The sequence below is a fragment of the Molossus molossus genome, unplaced genomic scaffold (assembly GCF_014108415.1).
Source record: "Molossus molossus isolate mMolMol1 unplaced genomic scaffold, mMolMol1.p scaffold_m16_p_18, whole genome shotgun sequence".
NCBI classification, from domain to species: Eukaryota; Metazoa; Chordata; class Mammalia; order Chiroptera; family Molossidae; genus Molossus; species Molossus molossus.
The window spans coordinates 69,122,252-69,139,889 of record NW_023425353.1 but is presented as its reverse complement, the minus strand read 5'-3'; the positions used below and the strand labels follow the sequence as shown (position 1 = coordinate 69,139,889).

General features: G+C 60.7%; 1 protein-coding gene across 1 annotated transcript in view; it reads right to left on the bottom strand.

The window, feature by feature from the left end:
* The window catches only part of LOC118632989 (contactin-3-like), a 108,109-nt gene that overhangs the window by 57,890 nt on the left and 32,581 nt on the right, over window positions 1-17,638 (bottom strand). The window contains exon 4 of the mRNA XM_036266330.1: window positions 10,292-10,387. Within this exon, the coding sequence (XP_036122223.1) occupies window positions 10,292-10,387 (96 nt within the window). The remainder of the gene's footprint in view (window positions 1-10,291; window positions 10,388-17,638) is intronic.

Here is a 17,638-nt window from a genome sequence, read left to right as displayed (position 1 = left end):
TCGGGAGCGCTGCCGGCTCCAGTCCCTTGGGTTTGGCTCCAAACGTCCACGAGGAGCACTCGGAGGTCATGAGATCGGTCTGAGCGACGAGGGCACACTCGTCACCCTCCCCAGGGTGGCGTCAGGGAACCTGTTCTCCCCACGTGTCCGTTCAGCCTCTGGTGAGTGGACGCAGGAAGGGAAGCGTCTCCACGGCCCCACAGGAGACGCGGTGGTAACACATTCAGGGCGGACGTCCTGCGGACACGGAGCCTGGCCGAGCCCCTCCCCCGCGACAACCTGCAGGGGGCCCGGGGGGGTCTGCCCTCAGCAACGGGGGCTGAGCTGTGGGCCTGACCGGGTCCCCCTCTGGGACGTGCCTTTCACAGTCACATGAAACCTCCGCCTAACTTCTCGTCTGCGAGAACCGACACGGGAGCGGGTTCCCTGGCTGCACGTGGATTCCGTGGCACCGTGGGCTCGTCATCAGGTTGGAGATCCGCACGCCGGCTGCGCTCACGGGAGACGTTTGACACCGGGGCGGGGAAGCAGGTGTGCAGGGGTTCGAGGGCTACCAAACAATCAGGGATCCACGGTTCCGCTTGCTCACCCTGTAAACCGACGTCTGCCCCCCCGTACGGGACGGGACATGTCCAGGTCCTGCCATTTAAAACTCGCAACTAGACTGACAATAATATATACTCAGTTGAAAAGCGTTACTGAATTCATTGTGACTTGTGGGTGACATGCATTTTCTCTCTCAAAAATATAAAACATGCCCGGCCGGTGTGGCTCAGGGGTTGAGTGTAGACCCTGCACCAAGAGGTCGCCGGTTCGATTCCCGGTCAGGGCACAAGCCCAGGTTGTGGGCCCATCCCCAGTGGGGGGCGTGCGGGAGGTGCCAATCCATGTTCTCTCTCATCAGTGTTTCTCTCTCTCTCCCCCTCTCTGTTCCTCTCTCTCTAAAATAAAAAAAAAAGGGGGGGAATAAAAATAAGTAAAATCAATAAAGAAAAAAATTTAAAAAGAAAAACACAATAAAAAGCAGCCAGGCTGAGTATTACTGTGCAGCAGATTCTGACCTTACAACTGTCACACGCTCCCTGGTGACCCTCACAGAAGTCGGAGGCTGGTCCGACGGACCCCTGTGCCCGCAGGCCGGGGCTGAGGTTTCACATCCTCTGTCCCCTAAAATATCGAACCTCCTTCCAGAATCATCTCTGCACAAGAGACCATCCAGGGCCGTGGCTACGAAGACGGTAACGAAACAAGAGCCGTGAACCACGGGGGGCTGAGCCCGCCCTCTGCCTCGCTGCCCCGTCTGCGGGGGGGAGGTTGTGACAGAACCTGCCCCAGGCCCAGTGCGCGGATTAGTGAGACGGTACCGAGTCCAGACGCCGTGGCAGAGTGAGGGCTCAGTACACGTTCGGCGGTGTCACTGATTCTGATACTGTTTTCATCCTGTTGGGCCGTCCTCTGTGGGGATCCTACAGGGACCCTGAATGTCCCCAGTGCAGATTCTGTGGGTGCCGGAGGCCGGCCACGGCCCAAGCACCACGATGCTCAGCGCCCCTGGATTCAGGCAGCGAAGACACGATTCTCTCTGCAGCCCCCGGGGCAGGCGGCACCCGCAGGGCCCAGCCCACAACCTGGGCAGGTGCCCTGACCGGGAATCGAACCGGCGACCTCTTGGTGCAGGGTCGACGCTCAACCGCTGAGCCACACTGGCCGGGCTCATTTTCCTTAAAAACTTTCCTTTAAAATGCCACAGAATTAATCTTAATAATTATATTTGTTGTGATGCTCAGAGGGGCAGCTGACGGAGTCTCTGGACACACAGTAGATTCTTCCCATTTCTCCTCACCGGGCGCCTCCCGCCACGGCCCCGGGCACACAGGACGGACGGGACGGCCCCTCGGCTCCGCGGCAGCCGTCTGTGCTCGAGGTGGGGGGGGAGTCCTGGTACAGGCAGGGAGCTGGGATCTCACCTGACTTCTACCTCTGCGCTGCATCGCAGTTCAGTTGGTTACTGAAGCCAGTTCCCACGAGTGTCCACACTGGACATCAACATGCGACTCAAAGTGTTCCCTCAACTGACGGACTCTTCAGCTCGGACTCGCGGTGTCGACGTACAGCTCTCGACTCTGCCCACAACCTACTGACGGACACGGAGGTGTTCGCAGGACGGTTTTAACTATCAACACTGGTGACCCTTCCCTGTCCTGCGCATACGCCGGAGCAGGGATTTGTGGGCAAAGCTGATGGAGCTGCACTGGCTCCCGCATCGTGGAAACTCGAAGTTAAATTCAACCGCCCTCATACTGACGCTGAGTTGCAGGGTTAGATCCATTTGGGGGTTTCCCAGCTTCAGAGAGAACACAGGTCTCCCCTCACTTCACAGAATCTCAGGAAGACCTGCCCAAAGCCCATTTTACACAAACCCCATCGATAGAAATAGCCCAGAGAGGGTCGCGGCATCGTCTGTGCGCTTTCTGGTTGCTTTGGGGAGGGTGTGACGAGAAGACTGTGCACAACCAAAACCACTGCAGCCGGGCGGCGGGGCCCAGGAGTGAGCGTCATTGCCTGGCCCGAGAGGTCTGGGTTCGATTCCCGTCAGGGCGCACGCCAGGCTGCGGGTCTGACGCCCTCGGGGCACACACCCAGGCTGCGGGTCTGACACCCCCAGGGCGCACGCCAGGCTGCGGGTCTGACGCCCGGTTGGGTTGCGGCCAGAGCTAAGCAATCGATGTTTCTCTCTCTCTCCCGCTCTCCAAAATCAATTTAAAAAATAAAAAAATTCCCAGTAACCATAGCAACACACCATGTCCCTTTCTAAAGGTTTACTCTTAAGGAATTGGAGACTATTTAAACACCAAGATTACCACACACCCGGCCGACGACCTTCAGGGAGGGTGACGGGGAGGCCGTGCCCAGCGCTACGGAGCCTGGGCCGCCCAGGTCACGCAGGGGTGTGGTAGGCGGACGCTCGGCTCGGGGGCCACGGATAAGGTCCCAGCAGCCACCGGGCAGTTGAGGCTGTGATGTGCACCCCCGGGGAACGCGTGCAGTGTTGTACCACGTCCGGTGAGCCAGTGCTCGGTGCCGGCCACGCGGTCTAGGCAAAGGTCCCACGTGGCTTAGATCCCCAAATAAGAACACACGTGTGCTCTTCACGGTGCCTCTAACAGCACATACGTGCTCGTGGGAGGGGAGGAAGGAAATCTCAGGAGAGACGAACCTGTGACCTTGTAACAGCAAAGAGCTTCCGGGCGAAACCAACTCCGTTTTGAGGGAAAATATCAGGAAAGGTCGCGCGCATCGGCCACAGGGCTTCCGAGGGTCGAATCCCCACTCCTGACCTCCGTCACAGCACGAGGTGCGTTTTCTTCGACCACGGCCACAGGTCTCTGACTGTTCCTGCCGCAGAAGGACTCCCCTGACCTCGCGTCCCTGGGGAGCCCCCGTGAGCACGCCCCCAGGTGACAGAACAGGGAAGGGAGCTCACAGTGGCCGGTCACCGCCGGGCCTGCGTCCCCTGGCTGCCCCGGGACCTGAACACATTCTCGTCACCCTCCTCTTACGGGGCACCTGCCTCAGGGGGCTCAGGGCCTCGCTGCACGTTGGGTCCAAGCGAACCCCCCACAGTGCCCGTCCGATGAGTTTGCTGACCTCTCCCGTGCGCGGGGCGGTGCACTCGGGTCAAACGGAACAAGCGCCGTGTCTTCTCCATACAGTTGGTCCCTCGGGCGACCTCCCGGTGGGCCCCTTCTCCCAGCTGCAGCCGGAGTCCGTTTCATTGCAGGAAAAACCCATTTTCCCTGCAGAACTCAGCGTTCGCACACGCGCCCGTGACGCCTGCCTCGGGGCGGGGAGACTGCGGTCGTCCACCTGGGCGCCCGGCCATGGACAACGCGCCCGTGCTCCACCCCGACCTGCTGCGGTCTCCGCGTCCTCGTCCGGAAGATAGAGAAACGACACCAGGTCATCCACGCGTTTCGAGGCCGGCGCACGGCGGCGACTTTCGGATGTGGGAACGGAGCGGCGTGGCCGGGGCGGGGACACCTGGCTCCGGGGGGCAGGCACCAGCAGGGCCCCGACTGCAGCCGGAGGCAGGGGTGCTCCTGAGGGAGGAGCCGAGCCCGCAGACCGCCGGGCGCTCGGGCCCTCCCGGCTCAGGAACCGCACGCGTGACGATCACCCGGAGGGTTTCTCCCAACAGCAGCAGCAGCAGCAGCACCCTTCATGGCCCGGGGGCAGGGACGCTCGGCCAGCAGCCCTCGAAGGGGCTCCCCTCGTGTCTTCTGGGTGCACGAGCCCCAGCGACAGTGTCCAGAAAGGGGTGAGTCACGTGGAAACGTGGCCGCCCTCTCGTGTCACAGGAGAGTGTGCACACGGCCAGATGTGTGCAGCCGTGTGCGCAGAAGACACGCACAGGACGCAGAAGCGCGTCAGCCTCCGGACGCTGTGGCCTGTGCTGAGGGCCGGGGCCTCTGATCCCCGCACCGGCGTCGTCACTTGTCCCACATAACACGCGGCTCTCAGACCGTTCCCATCGAGACGTTCGCTTTCTAATGGGACGATGCTGATGTGCTTTTCGAAGAACGGATGCATCTGAAAGGTAATTTCTGGGAGGTTCGATCAGTTGCGTGGATGGAGAACACGTCCCGCGAATGATTAAAATGCGACGGAATGAAAGTGGGCACAGCCTTCAAATTACAACGAGCTGCAGAGACAAACGCTTCCTTTCCGTGCGCGTTCTCTCTGTTTTCTTCCCAGAAAATCTATAATTTTGCCACAGGAAAAGCATCTCCATCTACTGAAGTGTGTGTTCAAGGAAAACAAACAGCTGAGATATAACGGCCACCGGGTTTCTCATCGCTGCAATTATTCTGCTTCTGCCACAGGAAGAAGCAATAAAGAGAAGATAGAGAGGAGGGTTTCAGCAGCGAACACGCACTTATTAATTCTTTTCGGGCCTAAAATGACAACCCCGCTGTCTCCGTACATGTACCTCGTAGGGACGGGAATAACGGAGACAGACAGACGCGCTGTTCTGAGCGGCGGCACCGGAGCCGAGTGACGAAAGACGCTGCACAGTCAAACCACCACCGCGGCCCTGGCCGGTGTGGCTCAGCGGTTGGAGCGTCGCCTGCGGTCCGGAGAGACCCGGGTTCGGTTCCTGCTAAGGGCACGGACCTCGGTGGCAGTTTGTCCCCGGCCCTGGTTGGTCGTGCGGGTGGCAGCCACTCGATGTGTCCCTTTCACGTCGATGTTTCTCTCTCTCTCTCTTTCTTCCTCTCTCTCCCTCCCACTCTGTCTGAACAAATAATGGAAAAATGTCCTCGGGTGAGGATAAAAAAAAAATACCACCACCGAGCATTGAACCCCGCGTTGTTTCAATATCTAACAGAGTGGGAGGGAGGGAGAAACATCGATGTGAGGGAGGCACATCGACAGGTAGCCTCCTGCACGACCCCGACCAGGGCCCGGGACGAACCACAACGAGGTCCCTTGACCGGAACCAAACCCACGACTCTTTGGTCCACGGCCGACGCTCTAACCGCTGAGCACCGGCCAGGGCCGGCACCTTCTCTGTGATGCGCAGGACCAAGCGAAGGGGCTCAGCTCATGTCACTGGGCCTCGCAGACACCGAGGTGGCTGCACACGGACGGCGGGGCCCCGGGTCAGCCCGTCGTCGACCCCGTTGTTCCAGGGCAGGTGCGCCCTTCGCCTGTGTCTCGGGCTGGTCGCTGAGAAGCGTTTCAAACACTTCCTGACTGTCACGTGGTCGTGACCTGTGGTCAGCAGTGTTTGACACGACCACCGTGATTGTGCGGGGTGCCCCCCGTCCACAGGAGATGAGGAACCTAAGTCATACATGTTCCGTGTTCTGACGGCTCCACGACCAGCTGTGCCCCTGTCCTCGGGCCGACCGGTCACCTGACGGCGGCTGTAAGTGTCCAGTTACGGGCGAGTCACACGCTCTCGGTCAGAAAGCTGGGCCTCTGGAGACAAGCCGTGAACACACAGAGACGTCCTCGGAGGAGGCGGAAGTGCTGGTTTGGCGAACACGTGGACGCTCAGAAACGAGCAGCCTCTTGCTGACGTGAGCGAGGTCAGAGGTGCAGAGACGCCGGAGCAGGGCCTCCTGCCCTGGGCTCTGTGAAGGCCGACAGGGGAGGGGGCTGCAGAGTGTGAAGCTGGCTGAGGTGGGCTCGGGAGGTTTCGGGAAGAAGCCGCCTCCACCACCTCCAAGTGCCGGGCAAAGCAGCCCCTCGTGTCGGGAGGGGCCGCCATCCAGCGCGTCCACAACTGGCGAGGACAGGCTGCCTCCCCGAGGGGCTCCTGCAGCTGAGACCTCCCCTGGAAGCCGATGCCGGCTCCCCGCCCGACGGCCCCGGAGCGTGTGCTCCCCCTGCTCCGCCTGTGTCTCCGCAGCCACGAAGCTGGGTGGCGCCCGCCCGTGTGCACCACGGTCCCCGCACGGGCCGAGCCCACGGCTGAGACTCCTGCCCGGGACGACGCAGCTCGATCCCTTCGAACGTCACTGCTCACCGACTGCACCTGGGCCCCGAGCTCCGGAGGGAGCGACCTGGGATCCACGTCCACCTGACGCACCCGCAGCACCTGCTCCGCACCCACGGTCAGGTGAGTGGCCGTCAACTCAGACACGGGGGAACATGCCTGAGGCTGCAGCTGCCGGCTCAGGGGTCCCTCTGGGAAAGTGCACGGAAGCTTCTGGGAAGGACGCCCCCTTCCAGACGGACCGAGAACGTGCGCCTCACGGGAAGAGGTCAGAAGGCAGCACTGGGGGGGAGGCGTGTCCGTGGCTGCGGCGGGAACAGGGTGGAGGTGGAGCCTGTGGGTGGGACCCGGGTGCCGTCCACTCGTGGTCACGCTCTACGGGGTGGGCTGCGTCTCATGGACCAGCAGAGAGAGGTTCCTCGCGACGATCTCTGGCGCAGACGCCGTGGAGATGCCGACTGATGACGGGGGTCGGCACACCCCAGACTCGCTGGGGAGGCACATCAGGGTCCGAGAGGACCAAGCCCGTTCGCAGAGCAGCTCTGGGCCGGGCGAGGTGCTATCGCAGCATCGCCTGCCGCGGAGAATGGTTTGCGGGAGGAGGTGTCAACCGACACGGCAAACGTCACTGTGGAGGATTTTAAGAAACTGCCCCGACCACTCCAGCCTGCAGCCACCCGATCAGTTAGCCGCCTCGGCATCGAGAGGAAGGGGGAGAGAGATGGAAACATCGACGAGACAGAAACATGGACTGGCCGCCTCCTGCACGCCCCCCGGGGATCAGGCCTACCACCCGGCACCTGTCCTGACGGGAATCAAACCCGGACCTCTCAGCCCGTGGGACGGCGCTCAGGCCACCGAGCCACACCGGCCGGGCGCAAAGCAGCACTGTTAAGTTTCGGTATGTATACTGCTTTTTAGACATAATTCTACCGCGTACTTAAAGAACGACAGTGGCGTGTAAACGTAACTTTTCTACGCTCTAGGAAACCGAAGACTCTACGTGACTTGCTGTACGGTGGCATTCACGGTGCCGTGGTGCCCGTGACGGTGATCTGAACCAACCCCGGTGTCTCGGAGGCCTGCCTGTCCTCCGTGGGCGTCAGGAGAACCCTAACATAGAGAGTACAGAGGTGCGGATAGACACGGGCCAACGTTGCAGAAGGAGACCCAGAATGCTGCTTCCTCTTAGCAGGTGTGGAACCGCTGGGAAACAGACTGCGGTGAAGACCACCACGTCCATTCAGGGGCGTCTCGGGCAGGTGCGGCCCCTCCCTGGCATTTAGAGGAGCCGAGCCCCCCCTGCTCGCAAAGGGAAGCGTGACGGAGGCCACATGCTCGCACCGCGGGCTCCCCCATGGCAGCTTCGCCCCATCTCCGGTGAACCTTCTGGTGACCTGGTCTGTCCAACTGAGCGAAAATGGCCCCGAAAATTGTCGGCTCCCTGCTGCCAGCGTGCACCCGGGGAGGAAGACCTCAGGTCATCAGCGACGCTCGAACACATTCTGCTCCGCCGTGGGGGGCGGCGGACCAGGAGCTAACGTGCCGCAGAGGAAATTGGTTTCCCACTGGCCTCGCCGCTCCGTGTTGTGTAAATCCCCGGGTTTAAGACGGGGAATTTTTCTGACGTGCTTTTGAGAATCTGATCTAACTGGTCTTTAAGGAAAGGAAGCAAAACTGCCCAGAACACCCCGTCGGCCTCTCACAGAAGGTTCGCGCTGGGCAGACCCCATCCGGCTTATCTCCTGGCCCAGCGGCAGCCTGGCTCTGAAGGTGTGAGGGACGCAGGAAGCCAAGGCAGGGCACAGCAGGACGAAGGGCTCGGGGAGCAGGCCCTGTCCTTGCAGGAGAAGGGGTGAGGCCTGAGACTGGCCGCTTTAAACTCTCGTGGTGCATTTTGCACGCGGGCCGATGTGGAGAAGGTGTCAGACACGCTCCCCACAGTCCGCTCTCGGCCGAGGTTCGGTGGCCTCTGCAAGCGACTCTGCAGATGTCTCACATGTGCACATGGGCCCTGCGCTCAGCTTGGTCGGGGACTCTGGACGATCCCTGCACCGGAGGCGCCTGCACCCCGGTTCCCGACTCTTCGCAGACGCACCTTGGTCTCCAGTGAGACCTCCTCACGGGCCAGGAGGCCGCTGGGGAGCCGGGTGCTCCTGACGTGGGACCAGGAGGCAGTGGGGATCGGTGCCCTGGTCCAGTCCCTGACCTTCTCTGTCGTCTCTTCCTTCTGGGTGCAGAGGTCTCAGGCCCTCTGCCGACTGACCACGCACAGCTGAGAAGGGCCTCGTGACTCAGCCTGTTCGGGAACCCTGCCTACAGGCAGGTCCGGGTGTGTCCCCGCAGGGCGTGCGACCAGTCCTCACAGCACGGCTGCTGGGGTCCCCGTCCTGTTGGACGGGCCGAAGCCCCGTCTGCTCTCCCACCTTCTGAAAGCGTTCCGTGTCCCTTCAAGTGCCTGGCACGGAACGAGCTGCCTGTTTCGGGTGCACGAGAACCCGCGGTGACGAGTGCCCCGCGTCCCAGGGGCTGAGTCACGTCTGCAAACGCCAGGCGGGGGTTTAACAGGGATGAGACAGGGTTCGAGACGCACAACTTTCCAGGGAAAACAACACGGGAAGCAGCCTGTGTCACATCTGTGTGAACACCGACGTCGGGAACAAGGACACGGGCTCCACACGAGAAGCAGTGACGTGTCCCCGCCTTGAGCCCGGAGGACGGGACTCTGCTTCCCTTCCACTCCGGCCCCCACAGAGCACCAGGCCCAGGCGATCGCACGCCGTGGAAGATTCCCTCTGAGCTGCTGTCAGTAATCTCGTCACCCTCTGACGACCACGACGTGCGCACAACACACCCCGTCCCGCAAGCACCCAGGGAAGGTGAGCTGGGAGGACCCGGAGCCGGGTGCGCCTCCCGGGGCCGAGCTCACTCAGCCCTTTTCCCACGCGAGGTTCACGTTCACCTGGGGGCCAGTTGTTCTGCTTCCGAATTTCTAGCGATATTTCAGTTTATGCCAGAAAGTCTGCAGTTCAGCACCAGGAAGATGCTGTGAGTGTCCACACACCACGTCCACGTGCTGCGGAAACCACGATCCCAGGGGTCTGTTGATACGTGTGTGTATGTGTGTGTGTGTACATGTGTGTAATGTGTGTTTATGTGTGTCTATGTGTGTATGTGTGTGCACATGTGTGTATGTGTGCACATGTGTTTATGTATGTATGTGTTGCTTGCATGTGTATGAGTGCACATGTGTGTGCATTCATGAGTTCGTGTGTATGTGTATTTGTGTGCTTGTATGTGTGTGCATGCATGTGTGTATGTCTCTGTGTTTGTGTGTACATGTGTTTGTGTGTTCATGTGTGTGTACATGTTTGTACGTGTATGTGTAGGTGTGTTTCTGCTTGCATGCATGTGTGTGCACGTGTGCGCATGTATGTGTGTCTGTGTGTGTGGGAGAGAGACCGCAGGGAAGGACTGCAGTGTATGTCATGGTCTGAAGCTCAGTCACCACAGGGAACAGGTGAGGGTGAAGCTCGTTCAGCACCATTCGGGCCGTGAGGTGAATCTGACCTTGCTCCCCTCCGGGCCTCCTGCAGGAATGAGCACACGATGCTCACAAGGTCTCTGGACGGACCACTGTTCACGGAGTCTCCCTCCTGCCCAGTGGGCAGCCCTGAGCTCGGGCCGCAGGCGCTCGGCTCCTTCACAGACTCGGCGGCAGCACACGCCGGTGGGTCTTGTCCAGAAACGTCTCCAAACAAGACCAGGAGCGAAAACGCGTCTTACCTCCGGCGTGGGGCGGGGGGCCGCAGAGCAGGACGACTCCCTGGCCTTCGCGCACGGACACCGTGCTCCTCGTCTTGGTTTTGAAGTTTTCCAGATCTGGTTGGAAACAGAACGAGACGGAATTTCAGAACCAACACCAACACGAAAACGCTCACCCGGGACACGCCCTTCTCCCAGGGGCAGGACTCGAACCCCGACGCGGGGATCTCAGGAGAACGTTCGTGTTGACAAGGAAAGGCAAGATTTCGATTTCTTCATTAAGGCTCCCGGCGTCCAGCAACACAATAAAAGAGCATCCCCACCAACCCTGGGTTTCTGTCGGCAACGGCAGGGCGGCCCCAGGGGCAGACGACGCGTGTATCAGAATTTAATAACCAGGAAATACGACCCAGGAGGAAATGAAATATCTTCAAGCAAATGTGGACAAACTGGTCCCCACGTTTGTCACAGATTTACCAGATCGTGAAGACACGTAGCTTCTCCTTATAACGCCGGCCAGCTGTTCGTACGTTTCTCTGCTAAAACACGTCATCATCAGTAGCATGAACACGTTTTATTCCACCTGTAATTAGTGCTGTTATTTATCAACGCAGAGCTGGAAACATTCCGCTCCTGGTACTGGCCCGTCGGCCCTGCATCTCGGAGAGTCTGGGGATGACCGACTGGCACCCGTGGGGGGCGGGGGTTCGCAGGATAACAGTAAATTACACCACGTACTCCTTTTCACTGGTAGGTCTGAAAAAACACGCACCGTTTTATAATTGCCCAAAGAATGCTCTTCCGGTGATTAATGAAGCCATCAAGGCAACCACGATTTTGATCACCGGAGGTTCTTTTTAAAACATCTCATTTCCCCCAATAACATCACAGGCTCCGGTTCGAATGGCAGCACGGAGAACATTCTACTGGGCGTGTTCTGAACAAACCTAAGCCCATGGGGGAAGGAAGGAAAAAATCCACCGTTTCTCTAATGTCTGACTAACGAAAGCGACTTCCACAGTGAACAGGGTGATGCCGTCAGGTTCTGTATCCAAGCAACTGTGCTGTGCATTTGTGGGAAAATACACCCATTTTACACCTCCCGGGAGGAGACACAAACCACCTACGCGGCTGCAGGAGAAGGCGTGTGTGGCTGAGAGCGTAACTCAGGAAATTTCCACTCTGCCTGGACAGACGCAGTTCCTCGCGACGTGGAATGCCGCAGACGTCCTGACGCTCCACGCTGGCCGTGGCCGCTCGGGGCTGGTGGGCCCCAGGCGAGATCTCAGCCGGGACAGAACCACGGGGGCCGCCTCGGCGAGTTGGGCGCCCAGTGAGCACGGCCGTGAGCCTGTGCACAGGAGCCACGTCGGGGCTGAGGAGCACCCCGGGGCCCACACGGGCCAGGCTGCGGGGGGAAGACCCCACCCTCAGCTCCGCCGCGCCAGACGTCACGGGGCAGAGGCCCAGCAAGGGCTCGGCTCCCGCAAGCTCAGCGCTAAGATTTCAGTCCGCTGACGACCTCACTGATCCGCGCCCCGCTGCGAGGAGAGAGAACTGTGGTTTGGGGGAATGGGCACGACTTCTCGGGCTGTTCCCAACACAGGCAGAAGCTTCTGGAACATCTCCCACACTTGCCTATAAGACTCAGGTGACTTACGCAGCTTTGGTGTCAACAGGTCTGAAACATAACCGTGATTTCCTCCCATAAAACGTTACTTGAGTCCCGTCTTTTCCCCCAATTTGCGCCAACTCTGTGCATTAGGGTCTTGAGGATCCCACCCTACGAGAAGGAGGCGTCCCCCAGACACGGCCCTTCTCACCCCCCAAGACCGTGGTGGGTCCACCGGGGACAAGGGCCACCCGCCGCCACCGACCCCCACGGAGACCCTGCGGCTGCCGCCGGCTGTGTCAACGGGTCCCCACACCGCTTCCATTTCTTGCTGAAAGTACGTTAACAGAGACATACGAGAAGAACCTCAACGGAAGGAAAGGGAGCTGCTGCTCATGTGAAAATACAATTAACGGCTTCTGAAACACTCAGTAACAGAGATCCGCCCTCCCTGTCCCGGAACGGACGCCGAAACCGCATGGAATCGATGGAACGAGAGCCCATAAAAGACGGAAAACACAGAATAAAAAATCTGTAGACTGTGCACCCAGGTTGCCTCAGCCTGTTTCTGAAATCGTCACGTCAGTTGAAAACAGAACAACAACGGGACGTCTCGGGAGAGTCGCGTGGGGCCACGGCGGGGAAAACCTCGGAGAAGGGACAGAAGGCAGGACACGAGCCGGAACACGCACAGAAGCAAAAGCGAGAGTCTAACCTGACGGCGACTCCTTTCTGAACAAACACCTGTTGTAAAGTGACCTCCAGGGGACGACCAGGAGGAAGAACTCGCCCTGTGGATTCAGACGACGGCACACGCGGGGCGTTTGAATCGACCACGAGAGCTAAGGCTGCGTCCGCGCGTGGCGTCCGCACGTGGCCCTGGCCTGTCACACCTGGAGGAAAGAAGACACGCGGACACCTCGCCCTCGGACCGCGAGCGACGTTCCGCTCGTGACACTGAAGCTGACCTCACGGACAGACTGACCACGTCTGCTTTCTCAAATGTTTTCCTTTCTATACATTAGGAGTATATTCTTCGTCTCTGCATCTGTCGGGCCCGGCTTCGCCATCAACACCACGTAACAAACGGACGTGCGGCACCAGGAACCGCTCTGCTTCCTTGGAAACGGCGGCCCCGGTCACCCGCGCGACAGCGTGTGTCAGAAGTCGGCTCAGAACAGTGGGTTTCGGACCTGCCGGTCGGGGCCGTGCCCCAGGGCCTACGGGTCACTCACACAGACAGCGTGGAGCCCGCCGCGCACGCCGCTGCTCCCGACCTGCAAACAGAGACGTCTCCTAGACGACAGAACTCTGCGTGCGGGAGCTCACGCCACTTCCGTGCGGTCATCTTCATCACGGCCTCAAACATCTTTTTAAAAGCTTCTAACAGCCGAAAATGTCACTGTGGCGTTTCCAGCAAAGAAATGCAAGTCGATGGTCTGCAGCCGGGCCTGGGGGTGGGGTTCGGCACAAAGGCCTCCGACCACGGGGCACACGCCTCAGTGCAGACTCTCCACCCCACCGCAGTGCGAAGCCTGCCAGAGGCTGAGGGGGACCCGAGGGGCTCAGCAGGAGCCAGCGGGTGCAGCTGCCAGGCCAGGGCGACTCTGCTCCCCTCCCTTCCTTCCCCCCACCGCGCCCCGCGGTGCCCTGCTCCCCGGGCTGCAGAGACTCTGTGCGTCTATATTTAGCCTCTTGCATTTGACGGGCTGTGTTCTCTCCCCGGGAACATCAGCATCTCACGGGCTTTGCCGGGCAATTAGCAGAGCGGTTGCTAAGGAATGCTGTTGACTGCAACACCCCGACAGCTAAACCTCCTGATCTCTGTGCTCCGGGCTGGCAGAGTGCGTCACACCGGACCCTTCGCACCGGGCGCGGGCAGTGTCCTCCAGGACTCGCGGTGTCAGCCACGGCTGTTCGCTGGCCGGCACAGGGCTGGACTTCAGCTGTGACTCTCCGAACACCGGGAACAGCGTCTGATCTGGGCCCTCACAGACCCTCCAGTGCCCGCCCCAGGGGCAGCCCGGCTGAGAGGAGGCGCTGTGGCCTGGGGTCAGGAGGGGTCAGGAGCACCTTCCTTCCCAGAGCCGGTAATTAGCTTTACTTTGATTACGGGATCACTGCCTACTGCAGACTTTCAGCAAAAGAAGAGAGACAGCAACACCTCCTCGTGAATGGTCGGGAAAAAATACTCCCTAATTCCAGTTAAATGGAGATTCTTTTAAAGGATTGAAATGACTTAACGTGGTGATGACCCCCCCACAGACAACATCTTCTTTAACTACATTTTTTTTTACCCTCACCTGAGGACATTTTTGCATTTATCTTCAGATAGAACAGGAGGGAGGGAGGGAGAGAGGGAGAATCGACGTGAAAGGGACACACTGAGTGGCTGCCACCCACACCACGCAGGAGTTCGTGTCCACCTGCGGGCGGCCGCACCCGAGGTCACCCCCGAGGTCACCCCCGAGGTCACTTTGGTTGTCCGGCCGAAGAGCCCTCCCATGACCCACGCAAAGCTTGCAAAGCAAATAGCAAAGAAAAACCCTCCCCTAAGTGTGAGGTGGGGTCTCAAGAGAGGTCGTGTCCCCAACCTTGAACCCGGGGTCCGACCCCCCGCGCCGCGGGCGGTGACGTGAAAACCTGGGCGAAGGCGCGTCCTTTACCAGCTACGGGGATCAGGAAAGTTGCGTCTGTCGTGACGACGTCTCGCTCATTTCCATGAGGTCTTTAGAAACACTTAACCGAGGAAAAGAATCAGCCTCATCCAAAGCGATGTAAGAAAAAAAAGCGCACATTATCGTGTCGTTTTTAACACCCGACCTGAACATCAACCGGAGCCTGGTAACGGGGGATATAAATATTATGATAGCCTGCCTGTTGCCATGGGAACCCCGGGTACGCACTTGCCTCCCTGGCTCAGCGAGCGAGCGGGTCCGGGCACCTGCTCTCCGTAGAAACCGCGTCCGGGACCCGGAACGAGCCGAGAACAGGGTGGGACTCGAAGGGCATCGCCCAGGCTCCAGGGCGCCCGGGTCCACATCCCGGCAGCCTGCCCGCGTGAGCAAGGAGCCCCCGAGAACGGTTTCTCCGTTTAAGTTTTTAAGGCACAAAAATGCCCACAGATGGCAAAGCCACCAGGGCACCTGTGCGGGTGCAGAGGGTCAAAGGGGCGGACACAGGACAAACGCAAGCTGGTTGTGAGAACAACTGGGGTAGCTTCCCAGGGGGCTCTCACCCTGCGGACCTCTGCTGACCGCAGGTGCTGGCCCTGGGCCCTGGGGGGGAGGTGTGCCCCGGGCCCTGGGGCTGAAGTCCAGCCCTGTGCCCGCCAGCGAACAGCCGTGGCTGACACCTCAAGTCCTGAAGGACACTGCCCCGCGACCGGTGTGAAGGGTCCGGTGTGACGCACTCTGCCAGCCCAGAGCACAAAGATCAGGAGGTTTGACCGCTGTCGGGGTGTTGCAGTCAACAGCACCCGGCTGAGCACCTATGAGGCCACAGATCAGGCCCGTTCCTCCGGAGAACATCGCCCCGAGTGTCTGGAACCTGACTTTTTAAACACAAACGTCTCCACAGTCTGTTCCACTAATTTTATTATTTGTTTCATTATCCTGTGGCCAGGCAGGGCCCGGATCAGGGCTGGGGGACGGGGGGCAGGGAGGAAGGGTGTCAGGGAACCTCTGACGTGAGGTGATGAGGGGGCGGCCGTGAGGTGACAGAGGGGCTGCGTTCGGGAAGGGGACACATGTGGCCCGGTCATCCTGACCCTTCCCTGCTCTTGGTCCACCGGTGATCTGGGGGTGGCTTCACCAGGCTGTGGCCATGCACAGGGGGGCCCCCGAGGAGCCAACAGGGCCGATGCCATGTTGCAGGGGGGGTGACATGGGACCAGCAGCCTCGTGGGCCGGGGGAGGGGCAGGGAGGCGTGAGGCCCAGCTGGGGCAGCTGCGTGGGCACATGGAGTGGCCGCCTCCCCTGGGGGCCCAGACAATGACCACAGGGCTGCAGGCAGAGAGACAGCTGGTCCACATGCAGGGTCCACCTCCAGCCACTGCTGCCCGATAGCCCATGGCGCCCACAGAGCCAGGTGGCGGGGCGCCGCGGAGGGACGGCGCCGGCCCACGGCGTCTCCATGGTTCTGGATGACACGGGTCCAACTGTGCCTGAGGGACCAGGAACGACCAGGACGGTCCATACACGGAGGTGCCCAGTGGGCTTTGGGCCCGGCAAGGGTCTGGCCATGTCGCAGTGATGCTCCCGTCTCAAGGGGCAGAGTCACCCCCACTTTGTCTCTTGGGCTGGACGACCAGTTTGTGAGGTGAGCATCCCTCAGGGGAGGGCTCAGCGGCATCCGCCGTCCCGATTCTTACGGGGAGCCTTCCAGACCCGCAGCGCCACCGGAAACGTGGGGCCCCTCCGCAGGGCAGAGGGGGCGCCGTCCCAGCAGGGCCTCGTTCCAGCTGCGTGGGGAACGGGCCGCCCCACAGACCCACCAGCACAACGGCTGGAATCTGAGTCCACCTGGGACCAGCCCCTTTCAGGCAGCGCTTTGCCTCCTGAGCTGCGCGGGGCAGGACTCCAGGCCGCGGCCAATCACACACACGCCCACTGGGACGCCCGGGCAGCAGCCTCTGCACCCCACGCGCAGAACGCCGGGTCCGCACCCACAGGGTACGGTGAGTGGGCTGAGCTTCTTCTCGGCCCGTCTGTGCTCATTCGAACACGGTGGCCGCTGCTGTGACGGACCCAGAGGTGCAGGCCCTTCTTTCTCAAACCCTCACCCGAGGACATTTTTCTATTTATCTTCAGACAGGGCAGGAGGGAGGGAGAGAGAGAAACATCGATGTGAGAGGGACACATCGACTAGCTGCCTCCTGCACGACCCCACCAGGGCCGGGACGAACCACAACCGAGATTCGTGCCCTTGACCAGAATCAAACCTGTGACACTTTGGTCCACGGCCGGGGCCACAGCTCTCAGCCAACACCCCAGAGTAAGACAGAAGCCCAGACACCAGTGACGGTGCAACAACCCCACCGAGGGACCTGGCCTTCGCCGCGGCCTGGGAACAGGGAGGCTGTGGCAGCATGAACACGCCGCTCTCGCCACCCCGTCCGCCACGCGCCGTCTCTCACCCAGCGCGTGGCACCAGGGAACAGACCACGTGGGCGGGCCCGCCGGTCCACACAGTACAGGTCAGAGACCGGCCTGGGCTCCGAAGGCCACTGTGAACCGAGCACCGGGACGGCGTCACCGCCCCCCACACCCAGAGCCCCGGCTGTGACAGAAAACCACGGGCCCACAGCGCAGGAAGGATGACATTCGGCACAGCCCCCGGACCACCAGGGTCCCCGTGGGGAGCCCTGTTCACGAGAGGCCCTCGGTCCGACCACCTGGCGCACCTCACGACCAGTTTCCTGTACCTTCCGCCCAATGTTCCCTGTTTTCTGTTAAACAAACAACCTCCGCCCCTGTCGCTCCCCAGTCCCCTCTGCCTGGACCCAGGAAGAGTGAGCGTCGCCCGGCAGCGGGACAAGTCTCCGGGGTCCCAGACGGAAACCCAGGAGCCCCGGCTCCGTGCCCGGCACGTGCCCTGCGGACGAGCTGCGCCCACCGGCCTCACCGTTTCCCTCCGCGCCGTCCGACTGCACGCTGATTCCCCTCTGCGGCCAGTCCACGCCTGCCCGGCAGCCGCTGAGGGCACGTCACAGGGATCCCTGCGTTTATGTAACAAGACGAAGGTGGAGGCTGTG